The sequence below is a fragment of the Argiope bruennichi genome, chromosome X2 (assembly GCF_947563725.1).
Source record: "Argiope bruennichi chromosome X2, qqArgBrue1.1, whole genome shotgun sequence".
Lineage (NCBI taxonomy): Eukaryota > Metazoa > Arthropoda > Arachnida > Araneae > Araneidae > Argiope > Argiope bruennichi.
The window spans coordinates 134,127,411-134,153,294 of NC_079163.1; the positions used below are offsets into that span (position 1 = coordinate 134,127,411).

The window sequence follows — 25,884 nt, forward strand, 5'->3', positions numbered from 1 at the left end:
ACATGCTAATCTTTTTGCTTTTTTGAAATCAGTAGGTTTTTACCCCCATATTTAAGTAATCTTCATCTTTTTCATTTTTTTTACATTGCTTTTTAAAGCTGAAATTATATTTTTAATCCTAAAATAAATACAGTTTGGCGCAGCTTAGTCAATACCATGGCTCTTGTGCCAATAAAATCCAAAAAATCCAAAATCCAATCCCCAAGGCAGTGTCTTGAGTGTAACGTTGTTTATTCTCCATATATCTAATATACTTTTAGAATTGCCTCATTCTGTCCAAGGTACTCTATGTGGGCGACCTGCAAATCTCTTGCCAGGGATCGTCTATACAACTAATCGAAAGGCAACTTCAAATCGCTATTAATAGCATTCTTGTATGGTGTGAAAAGAATGGCCATACCATATCACCTACTAAAAGTTATGCTGTTCATTTTTGTAGAAGAAGAGGCTAGCATCCAGACCCTGACCTTCACATTTACAATCATTCCATACCAGTTATGAATGAAGTACGATTTCTTGGGATAATTTTTGATTGCAGACTGACCTTCCTTTCGCACATTTTGCGTTTGCGTAAGAGGCGTGAAAGATTATTAAACATATTAAAAGTATTATCTAACACCTCATGGGGAGCAAACCATTCTTCTCTCCTTAAAGTTTATGAATCTGTAATTCTTTTTCTCGTATTGATTACGGTTGTACTGTGTATGGTTCTGCATGTGCTTCTAATCTGAAAAAACTCGACCCTATCCATCATTCCGCCTTAAGAATTCGTTCGGGTGCCTTCCGCACATCTCCTGTTGATAGCATTTATGTGGAGTGTCGTCAAACTCCTCTCCTTCTCAGGCAGCAGAAATTATCAATTAATTATTACTTTAAAGTCCTGTCAATAACCAACCATCCTTTGAGATCTCAGTTTGTAAACCAGTCTCTCGACAGACTTTATAATGCCCGTTCTTCTAGGACACGTCCCTTCCTCGATCGCGCCAAAAAACTGTTGATAGACACGTGTTTTAATAATTTACAAATCCAGCAGGATACAATTCATCACTATCCACCTTGGAATGTACCCTGTGTCCGACACTTGAATCCCTTTGATTATTTCAATAAGAATACCACTAATCCAGTTGTTCTACAACAAATCTTTTATTATCACCGTTGTCAATATTCTGACTATAGAGCTGTTTTTACAGTTGGTTCAAAAGCAGATGAACATGTGGGGTTTGGTGTCATTATTGATGATGCCAGTTATAGTCGCAAACTTTCTCCCTTGTGTTCAATTTATAGTGCAGAAGCAATTGAAATCCTCCATGCTCTGCAACGTATATCTTGTAGTCAATATAAAAGATTTTGTATTTATAGCGACAGCATGAGTGTATTACAACAATTAAAAAACATTGAAAATGTCACTCATCCTATTTTATTCAATATCATCTATACAATCTCCTCATTGATAGACAGAGGCTATAATATTCTCTTCTGTTGGATTCCCAGCCATGTCGGTATTCTAGGCAATGAGAAAGCAGACACTGCAGCCAGAACAGCTTCTGTTGCTTTGGACCATTCAGTCCCTCTAGCAGATATACGCAATTCCGTGAAGAAATATATCCTAGCAAAATGGCAGGAAAGATGGGATTTGCAAATTAACAACAATCTGCATCGTATTAAGCCTATTATTGCAATGTGGCCCATTCTTCCTAATCGAAGATTCGATGTTAAATTGACGTGCCTTCGAATTGGACACACTCATTCTACTCAAAAACACTTACTCTTCTTCTTCTTGCGTACAGCCGACCACCCCGCCACCACTGAACGTAGCAGTATCGACAGGATTTGTTGTGGCCGACTGCTATCTTGAGTATTGTCCATCCTTGCATTGACCGATTTGTCAAACTGACATTCTCCTCGAGGTAATTGGCCACAAAGTGGTCAATTATTGTCCTTCTTCCTTATCTACAAACTCTCAAATAGTTGGTAAAAAACTGACAATTTTTGACATCATGTCCTTCAGAGTTTTAAGATTACCTGGTACCATCAGTACTGTACTTAAGTCATTATTTATAATTTTCAGATTTTTTCTTAACTCCGAGATTTCAATACATTCCTTTAAATAGTGGTAAACAGTACCGATTCCTCCACAAATGCATTTATTGTCCTGCATTCTTCCAAATCTTTGGAAATATGCAGGAAATCTCCCATGTCCTGATATAATTTGAATTATCAGTGGATGGTATCTTCTTATTTTTATTTCTGGATTAGGAATAAAATCGAAAGTTACTCTTCCGTTTTTAGACATATACCATCTGTCAAACCATTGCAGCTTTATTTCTTCTCTTAATTCCCATTTTAAGACACCATTTGATTTGGGGACAACCATATCAACACCCTCTTTCTGTGCCGCCAACTTTGCATATTGATCCGCCTTTTCATTACCATATATCCCAATATGGGCCTTAACCCAATTCAACTCTATCCACTTGTTAGTTTTTACACTTTTTATCTTTTCTTTTATCGTCCATATTTCCTTATTACAATTGTGAGAAGATTGTATGGCTTGTAGGACTGAGAGAGAATCTGAAAAAATTGAGCACTTCTGTCCGTCCTCCACCCTTTCACAATATTCAATGGCCATCTTTAAAGCTTGCACTTCTGCCTGGAAACTTGTGGCATGGTTCGATAATTTCACAAGACTTTTATCTATCTCTTTCCCATAGTAGTATACTACTATTGCAGCTCCTACTTTATTTTCATCTTTTGAACCATCTGTAAAAATTTCTATTCCATCCATATCTGGGATTTTAATTTGAAAACCGTGAATAAACCATTCTGCAGGATGTTGTTCGAATTTGTCAAAATACATCTCATAATCTTTTTTGCTGAAGCATTTGTTTCCTATTTTAACTTTATTACTAGAAGTTCTTATTTGAAATTTAGTGAAAATTTCCGTTGCTCTGAGGTCCATTGGCAAAATTCCCGTTATCACTTGAAGGGCTTCTGTAGAAATGGTTCTATAAGCCCCAGACATAATGATGAGAGGGCGCCGTTGGATTGAATTTAATGTTTCTCCGATTTTCTTTAGATTTAGCCTATGTCCCCATGCCCCGTGCCCGAAAAGAACAAATGGCTCAATGGCCCCAGTGTAGATTCTTCTTAGATGGTATTTCCTTTTTCCATAAAATTTATCCGCAACTGTCACTAGTTTATATGTTAATACATCCACTTTTTTCTTGACCTTATTAAAATGTGACGTAAATGTTAATTTACAGTCCCCATGTAACTCCCAAGTACTTAATTTGATTTGACACATTTATATTGTTATTGCCCATTTTTATGTTAGGCGGATCTGTTAATTTTAAACGTTCTCCAAATGTAATAGGCATTTGAATTGTTTTCCTTTCATTAAACTCAAGTTTATGTATTTTGCCCCATTTTACTAGCCTATGAATTATTTGTTTTCCTTTAATTTCCAGTTCATCTTTTGTTCTTCCCGAGATTATTAGTAGCACATCATCGGCATATGCCTGCATAAAGCAGTTCACTAGAAGATTGATTTTAAATGCAGAATTCATAACCAAGTTCCAGAATAACGGTCCGCTGCACGAGCCCTGTGGCACTCCTCTATCCATTATAAATTCCCAATTATTCTCTCCATCTTGGTAAATACATTTCCTTTCATTTAAGTAATCTTTAATCAATTCAAAAAGATTGCTCGGGCAATTCATTTTTATAAGGGCATATAAAATGCTTTTCCTCCATACGGAATCAAATGCTCCAGCTACATCCAAAGGTATAACTGTTGTTTTTAGTTTTTGATTCATCGCACCTTTTATTTTACTCCATAGTGCATTTTGGGCTGTTTCACAAGAGTGGTTATATCTAAAACCATGTTGATCATGATGCAGTCTATTTTGTGCCGTTAATAAGTGCTGTACTCTTTGAGTTATCAGTTTATCCAAGATTTTGCTTGCTGTTGTTAGCAAACAAATTGGTCTATAGGATTTAGGATCCTCTAAGTCTCTATTAGTTTTAAGAATTAAAATCAGTTTTGCTACCTTCCACTGATTAGGGAACGCACCTAATTCTAGGCACTTGTTGTATAACTCTAAAAGTATGAATGGATTCTTTCTGTTAATTTCAGCAAGCATCTCCATTGGGATGTTGTCTAATCCAGGTGTTTTCTTTTTGGCCATTTTATTAATCGTTGTTCTTATTTCATTTATTGTAAATATTTTATCTTTTTCTTTTGTTTTATATAACTCAATACTTTTCCTCATTTTCTTCTGCTTTTTACTTTCTTGTTGGGATTGTTCCTCTTTGAAAAGGCATCTCACAATAGTTTCTATAGTTTCTTTTGTATTTTTGGTTTTTGTACCATCCTGTTTTTTGACACCATGCAAAACTGTTTTCCTTTTCATTTTATCTGCCGCTAATTTATAAGGTAGCTCAAAAGGGTTAATTCTCGTTATTTCGCTACATAACTTTTCAAAGCATTCAATACTTTTCTTTCTTAACATCCCTCTGTATATTGATTCATTCTTTTTATAAATTTGTCTTCTCTTCATTCTCTCTTCAGTGTTTTTACATCGTTGGTATCTATGCCGCAAGGCTCTTGTCAGTTTTCTTTGTTTCTCCAGTTCAGTGTCCCACCAGGGGACCCTGAGATGATTTGTCTCTTTACTGTTCGATCTTTGGCTAATTCCTTGAATGAATTCTGTAAATTCTTCTACCCATACTTCTAAATCCTTTTTAGTCTTTATCCTTTGCATTGTTTCTCTTATATCAGCATATTTTTCAGCCACTTGAAAACTAATTTAAATCTTTCTGCTGAAACAACTTTGCCACCCATATTAATTTGAAAATCCAAAAAGCCATGGTCACTCAAAGTACTTTGGATTACCTTCCAGCCCATTACTTTGTCATGCAGGTCTTTAGTTGATAAGGTGACATCAATCCAGCTTCTTCCACGTGCAGATTGAAACGTTGGCAATGAGTTTGGATCATTCCAAATAACAAGGTTCTTCTTAAAAATGAATTCTATAAACGAGCCGGCTTCATCTTGTGGTCTATGATCGGGAATTTCATTTCCCCACAGTCGACTATGAAGATTGAAATCTCCTCCAATAAGTATGGATGATGTCCCCAATTGTTCAAACAGATTTCCAAGTTCTCTGCAGATTTCTTCTTTATTGTGAGTCGGTGGGAAGTATGCCGATACCATAGTAATTTCACTATTTCCCACTGATAAATTGGCTGCTACTATGTTTTCGCTAGTAAATCTTGTCAAAACAGAAATATCTTGGTTTCTTACTGCTATAATCGCCTTCCCGTAAGGGCGAGAAATTATTCTCCATCCAAGGGGAAGTCCTATTATTTTTCCTTTCATTGTATATGGTTCTTGTAACAAATAAACATCTGGAATATTGTCCCCAAACAAATTTGGGAGTTCCTTTGTTGCATATTTACCCCGACCTATATTATGTTGAATAACACGCCAAGAGTAATCATTGAAAGGCTTATTATACATAGTTCGTCTGTTTAATCAACTGATCTCTCTCCCTGATAAATACAAGACACTTACTCTCTAGGGATTCTGCACTAATGTGTTCAACGTGCAACGAAAGTCAAACTGTGGACCATATTTTAACAAAAGGCCCTGAATTTAACTCTTCACGTTTACACTATTTTAAAACAAACGTTTTAGACTTGAAATACTTAGGGGGTGAAAGACCCCACCCAAATCTGTTTCTTTTCCTAAGAAATATAGGTATCTTACTTCTAATTTAGGTTTTAATCAATGTTTTACTGTTTTTGAGATTTTACTTGTTTTTAACGCTTTGTAACAGTATGGCTTCATTCGATTTTGTAAAGAAAAGCTGCAACATTATTTAAAAACTTCGATTAATATTGATTTATATTACTTATTTTTGTATTTTTGAATTGTTTCATACTTTAACCGTGTGTTTGGCGCAGCATAGCCGATACCGGCGTTTGTGCCATAAAACGCCAAAATCCAATCCGAAATGTACCACCCGTCTAATGGGTTGCCACGCACGGCCAACACGTGGGTTTTTTGGCTATCCATGAGAAGCAAGAAGCAAACAGAGCGGCGACAGCTTCTCATGGAGAGCTCCTTCGCTTGCCATCGAGGGAAGGAAGGGATACAGCAGGCAGCAGAAGGCGTAGAGGAAAGTAAACATAAAGGGAGTACAGATCCCTGGGTACCTCGGGATTGGGACACCCTTACTCACCTATAGTAGGTGAGCCCCTGAGGGGTAACGATGTATGAGAGGCAGCGGTTACATGGATATGAGCTAAAGCTTTCATTTTCATTACTTGCTGTGTTTGCTTTTTGGTGGAGACTTCGACTTGCAAGGGATTAATATCTGGCTGTGATTTATTAGTCGTTAAAGATTGTAACTTTGTAAGTGGAGGACAAACAACTCGAGTTAATTTTTCATCTGTCTGGGTACAACCAGAAATGTTATTTTTGACTACTTCTGAGTATGATAATGAAGCTGATGTATTAGAAGGTTGAGGATACACAAGTTTCCTTGCCTCAGAATATGACAAATTTTTAGTCACTTTGAACTCTTGAATTTTCTTTTCCATTTTCCACTTATTGAACTCCTTGGAATATGAGGTATGTGGTTTATCACAATTCACACATCTAGGATATGCATTGCATTCTGTACTCGAATGTCCAACTGATGCACAGCGGGAACAAGTCTGTTTACCTCGACAAGCGTTTTTCGAATGGCCGAACTTCTGACAGTTAAAACATCGTAAAGGAGTAGGAATATAGGGGGGAACCTTATATCGTGCATAACCAGCAAGAATAGCTTTCGGAAGCTGAGGAGTACAGAAAGTTAAGATTATGTGCTTAGTTGGAATTAGTTGACCATTACGTTTTATTTTTATTCGGCGGGCTTCACAAAGTTTTTGGCTTTTTAACTCACTTACAAGTTCAGACTCTGAAACAGATTCGAGGTCAAGTTCGGAAATAACACCACGGCAATAGTTTAATGATTTATGAGCATATGTTTCCACAGGAAATTCTCCTAAATGCTTCAAATTTTTAAGTACAGATATTTGCGATTTTGTGACTGTTTCAATCGATAAATCTCCAGATTTAAGCTTCTTAATATCTTTGACTTCTCCAATGGTTGAGACAATAAGTTTCTGAATCAGAAAAAGCGAGACTTTATGGAAGATTTTGTCAGTGTGTAAGATGATAAAAGGAGTATTTTCAGTAATTGAATATCCGAAAAAAGACGTTTCGAAAAGACCCATGCAAAGTCCAATTCATATTCGGGTTTCGATGGCACCGCCCACCACTTAGCCCAACACGGGAAGGCAGCCACCGGTTGTAGGCACCCCCAGCCTCGGCGCTTACCCTGATGCTAATCGAAGCCTATACGCTAAGAGCCACTTCCAGAAACGTCTACCACCCTTAACGCAGAGCCCTAGAAGGTGACCCTTTCGCTTGATTCCAAACAGACTAACCACTCAGGTGGCTAGCTGCCGACCGATTGATACACTGGGGACCACAGTGCACCACCCGTCTAAGGGGTCGTCCCGTCTATGGAGAGCTCCCTCGCTTGCCGTCGAAGGATGGAAGGATCAAGAAGGCAGTAGAAGGCTCAGGGGAGAGTAAATATGAAGGGAGTAAAGATCCCTGGGTTGGTTGGTTGGTTTGTAGGGTTTAATGGCGCAAGGGCCAGGCTTGGCCATGCTGCGCCACACATATGGTTAAAGATAAACATTGAAACTAAAATACACTCGATTTTTAAAAAGGTTATCAAAAAACTTCTTTAAAGCGCTTCATGTAAAAAAGCAAGCGTAAAATCTACAATGAAACGAAATATAAATTATAAAATCGAAAGAAAATTTCAATACAATAACATAGCAACTAATATAGCAACAGAAAACACATTGAAATGTACATAAAAACACTCGTACATGAGAAATGGTAAAAATATATATAAAACAGATACTATAAAAACATTCACGATTTTAAAAAGTTAAGAATTTTTAAGCTATGCAAAGAGAAATTGCAAAGCGAAGAATGTTATTTATTTTTATACTTTGTTGGAATAATATATTTAAGTTTAGGTCTTTTTTCCCTAATGGAAGGAGGTGGTGGAGTACAAACATCTTCAGATGTCTCTTCGAGTTCCTCACTCATGTCGTACTCCAGCATGTCCTCTGAAGTACTCGAAATAGTCATTTCTGTGTCAATTTCAGGGTGCAAGACAGGGGTACCTTCTAATGTAGAGACACCCAAATGTTCAAAATTAGATTTATCCCCAATGCCAGGGCATGCGTCAATTTTTGTCATTTTTTTTATAACAGAAGATTTGGTACCTTGCATCATAGCAGAGTTTGATATTGCCATTGAGATCTGGGGAAGTAGACGCACATTCTGAAACATTCTTCTCCAGATGGGAAATTTTTTCAGCACTTATTTTGGCTGAAAATGCTGTTAGAAAGGATTCAGTAGATCTAGGACACATTTCAGTAGGAATGTAAGATTTTTTAAAGGAAGAAGAATCAGAACGTAAGTTAACAGAGATCATTTGGGTGCTTTTAGTTTCAAGGATACTTTTAGTAGCAGTTGCGTAAGTTAATCCAGAAGTGGTTGCACGAGATTTAACACTTTGCTTAGCTTGAATATAAGATATTCCTTTGGTCACTTTTTCAGACACTACTTCCTTTTCAAACTGCCACGAAGGACATAAGCGCGAAAAGGAAGTATGTTGCCCTTTACAATTAACACACTTTTCCGGTGCGGTACATTCGGAACTTTCATGACCACCTTCCGCACAACGGGCGCATGCAAGAGTCCCGCGGCAGGAAGCTTTGGAATGACCAAATCTCTGGCATTTAAAGCATCGCAAAGGATTTGGGATGTAAGGCCTAACGGGTAAATTCATGTATCCAGCTTTAATGAACCCTGGTAATTTTGGCGAATGAAAAGTAAGAATGAGATGCTTTGTATTAAGCAATTGCCCATCCTTTGGTATTGTGATACGTCGAACATTAGTGACTCCTTGGCTATTCAAATCTTTGGTAATTTGTTCAACAGGTGTATTGAACAGTTCTCCACATGGGATAACTCCTTTGGTGCCGGCGTCCTGGCATAGGGGTAGCGCGTCTTCCCCGTGATCTGGGCGTCCCGGGTTCGAGTCCCGGTTTGGGCATGGTTGTTCTTCTGTTGTTTTATCTGTGAGATGTGTGAATGTGCCCTCCTGTAAAAAGGGGTTGTGCAAGCGAATGAGTGATGCGTGAGTGGCAAAGTCGTACTCTTGGCCCTAGTTGGCGCTGCTATAAAAAATAAGAAACGTTCCCCCTCAGGCTTAAATCGCTGTCTTCGTAACAGCGGGCTTGTCAGTGGCAAGTGCCATAAGAAACAAACAAACAAACAACTCCTTTGGTAAAATTTAGAGTTCTATGTGGAGTAACTGATACTGGAATGCTGCCAATGGATTTTATTTTCATTATCTGCTGAACCTACTTTTCGGAAGAAACTTCGATAAGCAAATCCCCGGAACGTAATTTTCGAATAGATGATACTGCACCTAATTGACCAGACATACCCTTTTCCACAAGAAAAGGGGAAACAGAATGAAATGTCTGATTTTCAGAAGATATTATCTTCATCACAAAAAATGTATCGAAACGCTTTTCAATCAAGTAATTTTGTTCAAGGTGATGCCCACTGAAGGGAGATTTCTTTTTCTTAACCATGCAAGAAAAACAAAGTAATTCGGGCCCCGACGGCACCACGGAGCCCAACAAGGGAAAGCAGCCACCGGCTCTGGGCAACCCCAACCTCGGCACTTACTTTGGTACTAGCCGGGACGTATACGCTCAGAGTCATCTCCAGGAACGTTGACCACCCTTAACGCCAAGCCCCAGAGATTGACCCTTTTGCTTGATCCCTAGCAAACTAACCACTTTGGTAGCTAGTCACCAGCCGATTGATACACTGGGGACCACAGTGCACCGCCCGTCTAATGGGTCGCCACGCACGGCCAACACGTGGGGTTTTGGCTGTCCATGAGAAGCAAGAAGCAAACAGAGCGGCGACAGCTTCTCATGGAGAGCTCCCTCGCTTGCCGTCGAGGGAATGAAGAAACAGCAGAAAGCAGAAGGTGTAGGGGAGATTTAACATGAAGGGAGTAAAGATCCCTGGGTACCTCGGGATTGGGACACCCGTACTCACCTATAATTGGTGAGCCCCTGAGGGGTTGGCTGTCCAGGAGAAGTAAGAAGCAAACAGAGCGACGACAGCTTCTCATGGGGAACTCCCTCGCCTGCGGTCGAGGGAAAGAAAAAAAACAGCATAAGGTATAGGGTAGAGTAAGCATAAAGGGAGTAAAGATCCCTGGGAACCTCGGGATTGAGACACTTGTACCCATCTAAAGAATGTTTGCGAGGTCCTTTTTTAAATCGATTTGATTCTTGAAATAATCCATATATTAGTTATATAATCTAAAATATTCGGTGCACCATGGCCATTGAAGGTAGAGTGTAAAATAATATGCATTTTAATGTTCTTAAACTTCTTGCAGCTTCTAGTTGCAAAATATATTTTTCATTGATTTTTTTCTACGGTTTTCTTTTACATCATACTTACAATCACTAGAAATTCTGACTTCATTCCTTATATTCTACCTATTAGCAAATACTAACTGGGGAAATATTCACGTCCACAATATTACTCGTCACGATGGAATAATAATAATTTCTCCGAAACAAATACAAATGAGATATTTAATCGAGATAACATAGCCAATTTTGTTATACAAATGTGCATTTTTCAATACAAGTATCGTTGAAGACCATTCAGTTAATTCCGAGAAGAGAATGGCATTGTGTTAACAAATCGCATTCGAAAATTTCTGTTTTAAAAGTGCTTTCGATATTTTATTTTGTTGGAGCCCTTCTCCTATTATAATACAAAGAATGATATATCAGATAGTGCAGAAAAATCAGACAAAAATTTTTTTCAAGAGTTTTATCCATTACTTTGATATCAATTCCCGAGTTGATCTCAACTGAACTAGCAGTATTAATGGAATCTGGGGGCGAAAACAACCTATACACGGCTAAAACTTTTATCACATTGTTGATTTCCTTCCTAAAACACAGCTGTTATGACATTCGTACATGTTTACGAATTTGTCACTCCTGGCCATTTTATTTTCAACCAAATTGCAGCCGCTATGAAGATAGTTTAGTTAACACTGCGGAAATAATCATTCAGCTAAACTATCTCTTGTTTCATTCCCTCTTAAATACTGATTATTTAAATGAGATTGACTTTTTACTACAACATGTTGGCAAGATATTTTAGATTCACAATACTTCACTAAAATATTTAAAGGCTCTGAACTGGTTTCGATATGAATCTAAAACCGAGATTATGCATCGTGTTAAGCGCGATGCTCTGAAATCCCTCTAGAATTGCTCTCGTAAACTCGTTTTCAGCGAAATAAAGAACTGCTAAAAATGAACTGAATTTTGAAAGCTGAATAACAAATATGATCTGGCAAATATATTTAGTGTTATCCACAAACTTCAATTATTTCTTGTTCTTCAACTAATTATTCTGAAATTTGTATTTGCAGGAGAAGCCTATTACAAAATGGGCAGCTATGTAGATGCTGAATACTGGTATAGAGAAGCCTTGAGATCCAAACCTGACCATATACCCGCTCATTTGACTTATGCAAAACTTCTTTCAAAATGGGTAAGCTATGCAAAATGTTTTATAGATTATGGCTACAAATTTATATATTCATTTTTCTTCTTAAAATTCTGATTGAAGTCTTGCAGATGGAATGCTGTTAATTTTAATTTCTTAAAGAATTTCGATAATTTTCTGAAGAGATGAAACCTAGAGGCTTGCGTTAAATGAGCTATTTGAGTTTCTGGTGATGCACCAGAAACTCAAATAGCTCATTTACGCACGTAATTCACGTAATATTTAGTAACGCATATTAAAGATCATTTTAATGACTTCGGGCTGCATTTATTTAACAGCATTATCTGGTTTGTGATGATCTAATTAGATTTGCTGTTTAGAAAGGTGATTTATATTCGTTTCTAAAATTATGTTAAGATTGAATATATTATGACATGAAACTAGCTATTTCGTCTTCAGCATTTCAACGTGGATTTTCGAGTCTTGCGTAATCCATTGAATGTCTTCCAAGCATTGGCACATAATCTAATTGTCATAGTCTTCTGATCTCTCACAATAGTTTCTAATCACGACCCCTTCTCATTCTTAAATAATAAGAGCAAAAAAAAAACTATATAATCAAGATCTTTAGTATTCTTTTTTATTTTTTTACTAAAATGGCAATAAAGTATCCGGAATTGGGTAAAACAATAATTTTGTCCCTGCACTCAAGATAATTTTAAATATGAGGGCTGTAATTTTTCAAATACCAATGAACCTTAAAAAAGAGACAAGAATAGAAAACAAAATGAATAAGTTACCAAAAGTTGTTTACAAATATGGTAAATTTTGAAGATTATCGGCAAGAAGATTCGGAACGTTTGTCATATCAGTGAAAAAGATTTTCGATTCCCTTTTCGAAGAATGTCACTGCCAGTGACATAAGATGGGCCTTAACGTTTCTTTAAAGCTTCTAACGAGTCTGGAGGTCCCATGAGTTTTTTAAGGGAATAATTAAGAGCAGGAAAATGTAAACATTCATCGTTTGAAGTCGCAGTTTTAACCTGCTGGTCGGCTAGCTCACTGTCTGGACTTCCAGTATTATCCACTTCTATCGAATCACTTGATCAACTCGTTGAAACCTCTCTTCTACTTCAACGAACTTTCATCCTTGTCTCCCTTCATAGAAAACACTATTTAGAGCCGATTGGTTTTGACCTCTTCCCTAAAAAGAAGAATTGGCAAAGAGGTTAAAAACCTTCTGACTAATGTGGAACTTTAAAGGAATGTTGTGGACCATCTCGCATCACTGATGGCAATGTTATTCGAAGAAGTGATCTGAAACCTGATCCACCGTTACGACAAATACCCCACTCCTTACGGTGACTGTCGAAATGTAACCACGTTTGTATGCAACTTAGGTGAAAAATTTCTTTTGTTCTCTACCTTTGTCTATTTTATGGTTCATTGAAGTTTATAAAGAAAATGGTTTTCGTATAATTTTACTTGAGTTATAGTGTAGTAAGAAAGAACAGGAAGGACTGACATCACACTAAAATTAAAACCGACACTGTGATGAACGCATTATATCCCCGACTATGGAATGAGGCATCCATCTATATCTTACACAAAGGTAAAGCCCACATTATTATTAAGCCCTCCAAAGAAGCAGGCTCTTTACCATACCGCTAACTTTTCATCCTCATATGTGAAGTCTCTAGTCTGCAGGAAATGCATTTGAGGAATAGACGTAACTAATCGTTCCACTCATCTCTCCGGTGTACCTAAACAAAATACTACATTGGTTTGTTTGTTTGTTTGTGGTTTAATGGCGCAAGAACCATGTTCGGGTATACTGCGCCAAGCAAATGGTAAAATCAGAGCCGATTATAAAATATAAAATCTATGATATTAACATAAAACTGGTTAAAATATAGCACTGTAAAAATCAAATTTCTGGTAGTATAATATGAACATGGGCGTTAACATATGAAAATGAAAACTTAATGTGAAGCAATTAGGCCTTGCAAAGCACTAACAAACGGTGAAAGGTGCTAAATGCAAGTATAAAAACGAATGGCTCGTAAAAAGTTAAAAATATTTCGGTGGAATTTTTCTCCCACCAAGTCCTCTAAAAGTGTTGACGATGTTGAAAAATGGTAAACACGTTCAGGGTTAAAAGCAGGGCATTCAATTAAAATATGTTTGACACTAAAATCAACATGACATGTAGAACACACTGGTGCCCTCTCACCAATTTGAATTTGAATTTTAGTGGCACAAGAGCCAAATCTGGCTAAGCTGCGCCAAACATTGATTAAAAACGTAAAACCATGTATGTAAAATTCATAAACATACGCGCTAAGATACAAGATAAACATGAAACAAATATTAAACAGCGAAGAATAAGGAATAAAATAGCAAAATATTAAAATTTCAAAGGAAATCTAAAGTTTATATAAACATCTCAAATACAAAAAAGGTTCAAATATGAAGATTGGTTGGTTGGTTGGTTTTTTTGGCGCAAGAGCCAATCTTGGCCATACTGCGCCAAGCATATGGTTTTACATTTGGCAAGCTTAAAATGAATCAGTTATAAAATGTAAAAAGTAGGATAATTAAACAAACAAGAATATTTTTGTATCAATGAGTATATTAAATTTTAAGTAAGAAATGGGCAATGATTCTGTAACAGAAATCAGATGTTACAATTTAAAATATATATATATATATATATATATATATATATATATATATATATATATATATATATATATATATATATATATATATATATATATATATATATATATAAACAATGAACATGTATTAAATGCACGCATAAAAGCCAATAGCCTTTAAAAAGTTTAAAATATTTGGGTGGTATTTCTCACCCACCATGTCTTGCAAATCCAAAGAAGGTGAATGAAAAAAATATTGACGATGAGAATTAAAAACTGGACATTCAATTAAAATAGGTTTCACACTAAAATCAATATTACATACAGAACAGATCGGTGCTCTCTCACCGAAAAGGAGATGACGATGCGCGAATCGAGTATGCCCTATACGAAGGCGAGTCAACTTGACATCAACCTCTCGTATAGGGATTATAGGCCAGAAATCAATTGTAGGTTTGACAAAATGTAACTTATTGTTAGTTTGCATGTCCCATGCCTTCTGCCAAGTTAAGTGGAAATAATTATTGACGGACTTTCTCGCATCATAATATGGAAGGCCATATGTCAGAAAGGATGTAGCCTGTTTAGCAGCAGAATCTGCCTCCTCATTTCCGGAAATACCCACATGACCAGGAACCCAGCAAAATATGATATTGAATCCTCTATTTTGTAAAATTTACAATGAAGACAAAATCCGAATAGCAGTTGGGTGCATCTCTTTATGACAATGTGAGAGTGCCTCCAAAGCACTCCTACTGTCAGTATAGATAATAAAATCACGCTGAGAAGAAAGCAAGATCTCCTGAAGAGCACAGAAAATTGCCACCAACTCAGCCGTGAATACAGAACAGCAGTCGTGTAGGCGATAGCTCAGTGTACCAGATGGAAGTGCGATGCCACAACCAACATGTCCATCCGATTTTGAGCCATCCGTAAAAATTGGAGTGAATGAAGAATACCGAAAGCGATGGTAAAGAAAAAGTTGTTGGAAAACCACAGGAGCTGTTGACGATTTGTCAAAACCTGCAAAGGAATTCAGAAAGTGAAAATGCGGGATATCCCAAGGCGGAAGGCAAAATGACTCAGCTGTTTTGATGGTGACGTTTGAAAGATACGAGTCATGCAAGAGTAATTTTACTCTCTCATTGAATGATAGGATATGAGAGGGGCGGGCATCGTATAGTCTACGAAGGCCAAAAGGAAGATTCATATTACAAATGGGGTGATTAGAGATAGACTTTGTCCGATAATAATATAAAATAGATAACTTCTGTCGTCGTAACTGAAGAGGTACTTCGTGGCAAGTAACATATAGGCTCTCTACTGGTGATGTACGGAAAGCTCCGGTGCAGATTCTTAGAGTAGAGTGGTGGATAGTATCCAGTAGCCTCAAAACTGTAGGGCGTGCAGAGCCATAAACCATGCAACCGTAATCAATACGGGAAAGAATTACTGCCTGGTAGATACGGAGTAGTGAGGTTCGATCGGCACCCCAAGATGTTTTTGCCAGAACCTTTAAAATATTTAATGATTTATCACACTTCCTCCGCAAATATAAGATATGCGGTAGGAAGGTAAGCTTCCGATCGAATATCACTCCGAAAATTCGTATTTCGTTTACCACAGGAATTGGAATATCCTGAATATGAATACACGGATCAAGATGAAGGTTTCGTTTTCGGCAAAAATGGACACACCGGATCTTCTCCGGAGAGATCGTATGCCCGTTTTCCTTGCACCAAGATACCAATTTGTTTACAGCGGCTTGTAACTGCCTTTCAATTAGATTCATATTGCTGCCTTCACAGGAGACCTGCAGATCGTCAACTTAAAGACTAGCATGCACAGATGAAGGCAAACGAATTAAAATTTGACTAAGATGAATAATGAAGAGTGTGACACTGAGGACACTCCTCTGCGCAACTCCCACAGCTTGAATAAAATGATTTGAATAAAAGTTACCTACACGAACTCTAAAAGTGCGATGTGATAAAAGGTTTTGTAAAAATATGGTTAGGTTTCCCCTAAAACCAAAATTATGAAGTGTTAAAAGTATGCTTAGCGCCATGTGCGGTCGTATGCCTTCTCAATATCGAAGAATATGGAGACAAGATGGTTCCTCTTAATAAAAGCATTGCGGATCTGGGTTTCCAGTAAAATGAGGTTGTCAGAAGTTGACCGACCTCTACGGAAACCACTCTGCAAAGGGGGAATACATTCCTGTTTCTCCAATTCGTATACGAGACGAGCATTAACCATTCGCTCAAAGGTTTTGCAGAGACAACTAGTCAGCGCAATTGGCCGGTAGTTCAGAAGGTTTGATGGGTCTTTGCCAGATTTTAAGATAGGGATCACAAAAGCTTCCTGCCATTGTGAAGGATACTTGTGATCAGTCCAGATTCTGTTATACAAGAGTAATAAAGTGGAAAGAGAATTTGCATTCAAATGGCGGAGCATGTTATATGTTATCCCATCTGGTCCAGGACTTGTATCATGGGCTTGAGACAAGGCCGATTCCAGTTCCGACATCTTAAATTTGCAGTTGTATGGAAATGTTTCCTGAGTATTAAAGCCTAAATGTACCCGTTCCGCGCGATTCTTAACTGATAAAAAATCAAGACTGTAAGAATTGGTTGCGGAAACTTCTGCAAAGGCTTTACCTAAAATATTGGCAACGTCTAATGGAGTGGAGTAGGACACATTCCCTGTATTTAAAATAGGGAAGGAATAATCTCTATAAATTCCATTAGCTGCTTTTACCTTTTTCCACAAACGTTTACTGGAAATATAGGATGTGATAGATGATACAAAGTTAATCCAAGATTCCCTCTGACTACGACGGCGAATACGACGAGCAAGGGCTTTGGCTCTTTTAAAAGCGACTAAGTTCTCTGACGTTGGGTAGCGTCTAAATTTGTTCCAAAGTCTCTTTTGGTTCTTGTAACTGTCACGACAGGCCTCATTCCACCACGGTCTACGAAATTTTCTTAGCCGTGGGGAAGTTTTCGGAATGGTGATATTAGCGGCATTCATTATCGTGTCAACAACATTCTGTACGGCCTCCGAAATGTCTACATTATTGATCATGGTTTCATTGATAACAGCAAGATGGGAGAATGTAGTCCAGTTTGCCCGTTGGAATTGAAAACGCGGAGGACAAAAAGTAGACCCACCGCTATCAGCATCGGAGATTATTAAGGGGAAGTGATCGCTATTGTGCAGATCATCTCCAACTGTCAAATTCAACAACAGTAGTAGTTCGGGAGAACATATGGCTAAATCGAGACAATGGAAGCTACGTGTCGATTCATGGAAGTAAGTCTTCTCGTCATTATTGAGCAGACAGAGACAGTTATTTGTAATAAACTGTTCGATCTGCTGCCCACGAGAGTTTCTACTATTTGAACCCCACAACGCACTATGGCCGTTGAAATCACCTAGCAGGATAAATGGCGTAGGAAGCTGGTCCACTAAAGTGTGTAGATCTTGCTGACGTATTATATCATGAGGCGGTAAGTAAATGTAGCAGACTGTGACCAAAGATCGTATATGGACCTGCACAGCCACAGCCTGAAGAGACGTATGCAAATTGAGAGGAGTGCTCGGATAAAGGTTTGATGTGAAGATTGGTTGGTTGGTTCGTTAGGGTTTTTGGCGCAAGAACCCTACTTGGTCATGCTGCGCCAAGCAAATGGTAAAATCATATACCAAACTATAAAACCAGACATGATAAAGTATAAAAGAAAAAGTTATCTGCATTCAAATTCAAAAATAAATGTTTAATTACGTACAAGGTTAAAATCTAAATGAAACAGTGGTGCAAAAAACGCATTACAATGAAGCGTTGAAGAAGTCAAGCGTGAACAAAAGTTAAAAGTATTAAATACAGGTGTAAAAGCCAATGGATTTTAAAAATTTAAAAGTGTTTGGGTGGAATTTCTCACCTACCAGGTCTTGTAAAGTTAATGACGATGACTTAAAAACGTTTAAACGAGAGAAATTAAAAGATGGGCACTCAATTAAAATATGATTAATGGTGAAATCCACACGACATGTGGGACATTTAGGTGCCGCCTCTCCAAAAATGAGATGTTTATGCGTATAGCGTGTATGTCCTATACGGAGGCGTGTCAATTTGACATCAACCTCTCGTATAGGGTGAACAGGCCACAAATCAGTCCTTGGGTTTATTGAATGCAATTTGTTGTGGATCTGCAGATCCCAAGATTCTTGCCAAGTAGCAAAAAGTCGGCATACAAATGACTTTTTAGCATCACAATATGGGAGGGCCTGAGACATAAATGTTGATGAAGATTTGGTTGCAAAATCTGGCCTTTCATTGCCCGAAATACCTGCATGACCCGGAACCCAGCAGAAAAGAATATTAAAGCCTCTGTTTTGTAATAGCTGCCAGATAGATAAAATTTGGATAGCCACTGGATGCATCTGGTTATGAAAATGAGCAAGTGCCTCCAAAGCACTCATACTGTCGGTGTATATGATAAAATTACGCTGAGCTGAAGGCGGAATTTCCTGTAGAGCGCTAAAAATTGCCTCCAACTCAGCAGTAAAAACAGAACAACAATTGTTTAGACGATAGCTGAGTATATCAGATGGAGTCACAATGGCGCAACCAACATGTTCATTTGATTTTGAGCCATCTGTATATACTGGGATAAAAGAAGAATACTGACAGCGGTGCTCATGAAAAATCTGTTGGAAAATAATAAGACTAGTCGAAAATTTATCAAATCCCAAGAATAGGTTCAGAAAAGAAAAATGGGGAATATCCCAAGGGGGAAAAGGAATAAAAATCAAGAGGTTTAATGGTAACATTATAAAGATTCGAGTCATTCAGGGAAATTTTAATTCTCTCTAAAAAAGGAAGAATATTTGAGGGTCGGGAATTATAAATTCTTCTTAGACTAACAGGTATAACCGTGCTGCATATGGGATGGTTCGAGACGGACTTAGCACGAAAATAATATAAAGTAGACAATTTTTTACATCGCAAATAAAGCGGCAATTGGTGGCAAATAACATATAAGCTCTTAACTGGGGAACTTGTCTTGTCTCTCAATTAAATTCATGTTGCTACCTTGGCATGAGATCTGCAGATCATCAACATAAAGTGTTCCATGAACAGAGGAAGGTAAAACAGATAAAACTTTACTGAGATGAACTATAAAAAGTGTTACACTAAGGACACTACCCTGAGAAACACCCTCAGTTTGTATAAAATGATTTGAATAAAAATTACCGAATCGAACACGAAACGTACGAAGTGATAAAAAGTTTTGTATAAATACGGGCATGTTTCCTCTAAAACCAAATTCAAAAAGTGTGGATAATATACCATAGCACCAAGAACGGTCGTAGGCTTTCTCAATGTCAAAGAATATGGAGACTAGGTGATTCCTCCTAACAAAGGCATTGCGTATTTCTGTTTCAAGTAAAATGAGGTTATCAAAGGTCGATCTGCCTCTGCGGAAACCGCTTTGCATAGGGGAGATGCAACCCTGTTTCTCCAATTCATAAATGAAACGAGCATTCACCATACGTTCTAATGTTTTGCACAGACAGCTCGTAAAAGCGATTGGTCGATAGCTCAGAGGGTTCGATGGATCTTTATCGGGTTTTAAGATTGGAATCACAATTCCTTCCTACCATTGTGAAGGATATTTCTGCTCATTCCAAATTCTGTTGAATAAAAGTAACAGATTGGAAAGAGAAGTGATGTTCAAATGGCGAAGCATATTATAGGTGATTCCATCTGGCCCTGGGCTGGTATCATGGGCTTGACACAAAGCCAATTCCAGTTCCGACATCTTGAATTCACAATTATGTGGAAAGTTTCTTTTAGTATTAAAATGCAAATGCAACCGCTCCGTGCGATTCCTAATTTCCAGGAAATCAGGATTATAGGAATCTATTGCGGATACTTGTGCGAATGCTTGGCCGAGAATGTTGGAAACCTCTAATGGGTCGGAATGAACCACAGTTCCAGTTTTTAAAACCGGGAGGGATGACTCACTATAGATCCCATTAGCAGCCTTTACCTTTCTCCATAGGGTACGACTGGAAATATGTGATGTTATAGATGAAACAAATGATATCCATGAATTCCTCTGACTTTGACGACGAATGCGTCTAGCTAGTGCTTTGGCTCTTTTGAAAGCAGTAAGATTTTCAGTTGTTGGGTACCTTCTAAATTTATTCCACAGTTTTTTCTGTTGTTTATAACTGTCACGACAGGCTCAGTTCCACTACGGCCTTCGAAATTTTCGTAGACGTGGAGATGATTTTGGAATGGTGTTGTTAGCGGCGTTCATTATGGTATCAACGACATTTTGTACTGCATCCGAGATGTTTGATGTATTGACCATATCCTGAGTGATATCTGCTAACTGTGAAAAACCTTTCCAGTCTGCCCGCTGGAATAGGAAAGGCGGAGGACAGTAAGTCGCACCGTATCAGTATGGGAGACAATAATAGGAAAGTGATCACTGTTACACAAATCTTTGCTCACTGCAAATGTCAGTAATGGCAAGAGTTCAGGTGAGCATATGGCCAAATCAAGAGTATGGAAGCTACGTGTGGGCTCGTGAAAGTATGTTTTCTCTTCGTTGTTCAGTAAACAGAGAGAGTTATTGGCAATAAATTGCTCGATCTGTCTCCCACGAGAGTTTGTATTATCCGAACCCCACAAAGTACTATGTCCATTGAAGTCGCCGAGTATGATAAATGGCTTAGGAAACTGGTCCACTAAGTTGTCAAGATCTTGTTGCCGTATGATATCATTAGGTGGCAAATAAATACAGCAGACTGTGATCAATTTTCTAGTGTGCACTTGCACAGCCACAGCCTGTAGTGAAGTGTGTAACATTGGTGGTGTGCTTGGATGCAAATTCGAAGTAAAGATACAGACGTCTCCCGAAACGTGATGCCCATTGTCTGGATCTTTCCGAACACAGTTAAAGCCACGCAATTTTAAGGGAATGCTAGGTGTCAAGAAAGTTTCTTGAACACCGAAAACGACGGGATGAAATTTATTAAAAATGGACTTGATATCATGAAGTTTGGACCTTATGCCGCGACAATTCCATGAAAGGAAGGTACCCATTAAGAAAGTTTTTTGATTTTAGATAAATTTGGATCAGTGATCTGTGTAGGCGTGACTTCGCAATTCATTGCAAAGTCATCATCATCCTCATCAGATGGATGTAGGGAGATGTGATCAGGACTTTTGGGCCCCTCAGGGGCACGCCTACTATAGGTGAGTACGGGTGTCCCAATCCCGAGGTACCCATGGATCTATACTCCTTTTCAGTTCGCTCTCCGCTACGCCTTCTGCTTTCTGCTGTGTCTTTCCTTCCCTCGACGGCAAGCGAGGGAGCTCGACGGCAAGCGAGGGGACGGCAAGCACGGTCAACACGTGGGGTTTTGGTTGTCCATGAGAAGCAAGAAGCAAACAGAGCGGCGACAGCTTCTCATGGACAACCAAAACCCCACGTGTTGACCGTGCGTGGCAACCCACCAGAAAGACGGGTGGTGCACTGTGGTCCCCTGTGCATCAATCGGCTGGTAACTAGTCACCTTAGTGGCTAGTCTGCTAGGAATCAAGCGAAGGGGTTACTCCTTGGGCTTGGCGTTAAGGGTGGTCACTGTCCCCGGGGGTAACTCCGAGCGTATAGGTTCCGGTTAGCACCAAGGTAAGCGCCGAGGCTGGGAAGGACCAGAGCCGGTGGCTGCCTTCCCTTGTTGGGCTCCGTAGTGGGCGGTGCCGTCGGGCCTGAAACACTTCTAATATCGTATGGGCAAATCCAAACGTGCTCCCTTCAGTGGGCAACCAATTGTATCAAATGTATTTACAAAACACTTTGAATCATTTTTCGTGATTCAAAGAACCAAAGATGAAGAAAATTTTCATACAGTTTCACCATTTTTAGTGGAAAAAGCTATATCAGGCACTGTCGGAGAAGTTGTTTCAATTCGAAAATTACGTTCTGGAGACTTGCTTGTGGAAGTGAATTCCCGCACGCAAGCTCAACAGCTGCTGAAATTGAAAGCATTAGCAACGATACCAGTAAATGTGAGTGCACATCGAACGCTTAATTCATCCAAAGGTGTTATAACCTGCGGTGAATTGTTTAATGTTTCACTGGAGGAAATAACTCAGAAACTAAGCTCGCAAGGAGTGACACATGTCCGTCGTATTACTATTCGACGTGACGGTAAACTTCTTGAAACGAAGCATCTAGTTCTCACGTTTAATTCCCCTAAGGCACCAGAATCGATAAAAGCAGGATATCTCAAATTACCTGTGAAGGCACTTATTCCCAATCCCTTGAGATGCTTTAAATGCCAGCGTTTTGGCCATTCAAAGGCTAATTGTCGCGGCAAGCTGACATGTGCTCGTTGTTCTGAAGCTGGTCATGAGAGCACTGACTGCACATTAAAAGAAAAATGCACAAATTGCAAGGGAGAGCATACCTCTTTCTCACGAGCCTGCCCCAAATGGAAGCTCGAGAAAGAAATTGTTACAACGAAGGTAAAAAAAGATATATCATTTCAGGAAGCCAGACGACTGGTGTTAGCGCAGACTCCAACAGAAGGTCGTAGCTACGCCTCCGTAACAAAATCACTCAGAAATTGTGAGGTACAAACAAAACCTGTAACCATTTTATCAAGCGAATCCGATTCTGACTTAATTTTAAGTCCAATAAAGGCAAAACCATCTGATTTTAAGAAAAGGTCACGCATATCAAAAGCTCAAAAGTCCTTGACTTTGAAATTTTCAAAGAAAGGTGCTTCCCTGAAAGATTTGAAATCTCGGAAGTCAGTTGCTCTTGAGATAGGCAAAGCTGGTCTGGCCACCAAGGACTTGCCTTCTTTATTTGGGAATCCATCTAATTCTGAGCTATTAAAAATCCATCCTTCAGAGGATGATGAAGATTTCCACATGGGTTGCGAACAGTCGGCAACTCCTCTCACTGGCGTTGATAACAGTCCCCCTCCCACTCATTAATGGCCTCTTTTATTTCCTGGAATTGTCGTGGAATTAGGACAAAGCTGGAAGACCTCAAAGCTCTCGTGAATTCCACACACCCTGTGTGTATAGCTCTTCAAGAAACTTTCTTGAAGTCAAATGTACACTTGAAGTTACGTGGATATAATTGTGTCCGAAAGGATAACATTACTGGCTTATCTTCTGGTGGAGTGTGCTTTTTGACCTCCAACAGTTACCCCAGTACTATCCTAAACCTACACACTTCCTTGCAGGCTGTGGCGGTACAGGTGCACGTCAAAACCTTAGTTACAGTCTGTTGTATTTATCTACCACCGAATGAATTTATCTCTCAAAATGATCTTAACATTCTGGTTGATCAACTTCCAGTGCCTTTTATACTGCTAGGTGACTTCAATGGCCATGGTACTATGTGGGGTTCTGATAGAACAAATTCTCGCGGGCGACAGATAGAACAATTTATTTCTGATAACTGTCTCTGTCTGCTCAATAATAACGAAAAGACACATTTCCATGAACTCACAGGTACATTTCATTCTGTTGATTTGGCTATTTGCACTCCTGCACTTTTCCCCTTGCTGAACATTACAGTGGCAAGTGATCTATACAATAGTGATCACTTTCCCTTGATCATATCCCATGCTGATGAGAACAATGCGACGCAATATCCACAGACTTACGTATTCCAGAGAGCAGACTAGGGTACATTTACTAGGAAAGCAGTGATTACTGATGAAATGGTTACTTCTACTAGTATTACCAATGCGGTTCAAAATGTTATCGACTGTATCATTGGTGCTGCGAATGCTACAATTCCTAAGCGCTCATCCTTTCCACGAAAATATCACAAACCGTGGTGGAACGACGCTTGTCGTGAAGCTTATAGGAACCAAAAGAGATTATGGGGGATCTTTCGAAGATACCCTACAACTGAAAACCTCATTGCATTTAAAAAGGCAAGAGCAAATGCGCGCCGTATACGACGTCGAAGCCAAAGAGCTTCATGGATAAGGTACGTTTAATCAATCACCTCTACTACATCCAGCGCCCAAGTGTGGCGGAAAGTCCGGGCGGCCAATGGCATATATAGAGAGTTTACTTTTCCTGTATTAACCGTTGGGTCGTCTTCTTACTCTTCCCCATTGAACATTGTGAATATCATGGGTCAAACGTTTACTGATATCTCCAGTTCTACTTCCTGTAATTCAGCTTTTCTCAAGAAAAAGAGACGGGCAGAACGACTAAAATTAAAATTCGAAACTCGCAGTTGCTTTTCATACAACTGCACATTCCGGATATATGAACCAAAGAAGGCTCTCTCTCGGACACGGGATACTAGCCCAGGTGTTGATGGAATAACATACAGCATGTTCCGCCATCTGGATGAATCCTCTCTCTTTCATCTCCTTCACCTCTTTAACAGAATCTGGAATGAGCAAGTGTTTCCAGAACAGTGGCGAGAGGCGATTGTGATTCCTATCCTGAAGCCAGGGAAAGATCCGGTAGATCCTCTGAACTATAGACCGATCGCTTTGACTAGTTGCTTATGTAAAACATTCGAGCGTATGGTCAATTCACGTCTCATGTATGAAATGGAGAAAAAAGGTTGTATTTCACCCTTTCAGAGTGAATTTCGTCGAGGTCGATCCACAGTTGATAATCTTATTCACCTTGAATCTCAAATACGCAATGCGTTTGTTAGCCGAAACCATCTTGTTTCGATATTTTTTGACATTAAAAAGGGTTATGACCGTACATGGCGCTATGGTATTCTTAAAACTTTATTTGATATGGGGTTTAGGGGTAACCTGCCTGTTTTTATTCAATATTTCTTAGAATTTCGTAATTTTCGTGTTCGTTTTAACCAAACGTTATCTAATACTTTTATCCAACAAGAGGGTGTTCCTCAAGGAAGTATATTGAGTGTCACCCTTTTTATCCTTCATTTGAGTCAAATCCTCAAAGTCATAACTTCATCGGTCTCTGGCACATTGTACGTCGATGACCTACAGATCTCTTGTCAGGGATCTAGTATGGCCTTAATTGAACGGCAACTTCAGAAAGCTGTTGACAAGCTCATAGATTGGTGCGATGAGAATGGACATACACTCTCCCCTGAAAAGAGCTATTGTGTCCATTTCTGTAGAAAACGAAGCCTCCACCTAGACCCTATAATTAATATTTGGGGAATTAGAATAGCAGTTGTGGATGAGGTTCGCTTTTTAGGACTGATATTTGATCGTAAACTCACTTTCCTTCCTCATATCCGTTATCTGCGGAAGAAGTGTGAGAAATCACTTAATATTTTGAAGGTTCTTTCAACTACATCATGGGGTGCGGACCGAACATCTCTACTTCGCATCTATCAGTCTGTAGTACTCTCGCGTATTGATTATGGGTGCGAAGTGTATGGTTCTGCACGTACTAGTGTTCTAAAGCAATTAGATACTGTGCATCATACAGCTCTCAGGATCTGTTCTGGAGCGTTT

At 38.8% G+C, this 25,884-nt stretch overlaps 1 protein-coding gene across 2 annotated transcripts in view; it reads left to right on the forward strand.

Moving 5' to 3' along the window:
- Nucleotides 1-25,884, forward strand: part of LOC129960161 (protein O-mannosyl-transferase TMTC2-like) — a 923,323-nt gene that overhangs the window by 787,740 nt on the left and 109,699 nt on the right. For both annotated transcript variants that reach the window (XM_056073352.1, XM_056073353.1), the window contains exon 12: nucleotides 11,631-11,752. In XM_056073352.1, coding sequence (XP_055929327.1) covers nucleotides 11,631-11,752 — 122 coding nt within the window. The remainder of the gene's footprint in view (nucleotides 1-11,630; nucleotides 11,753-25,884) is intronic.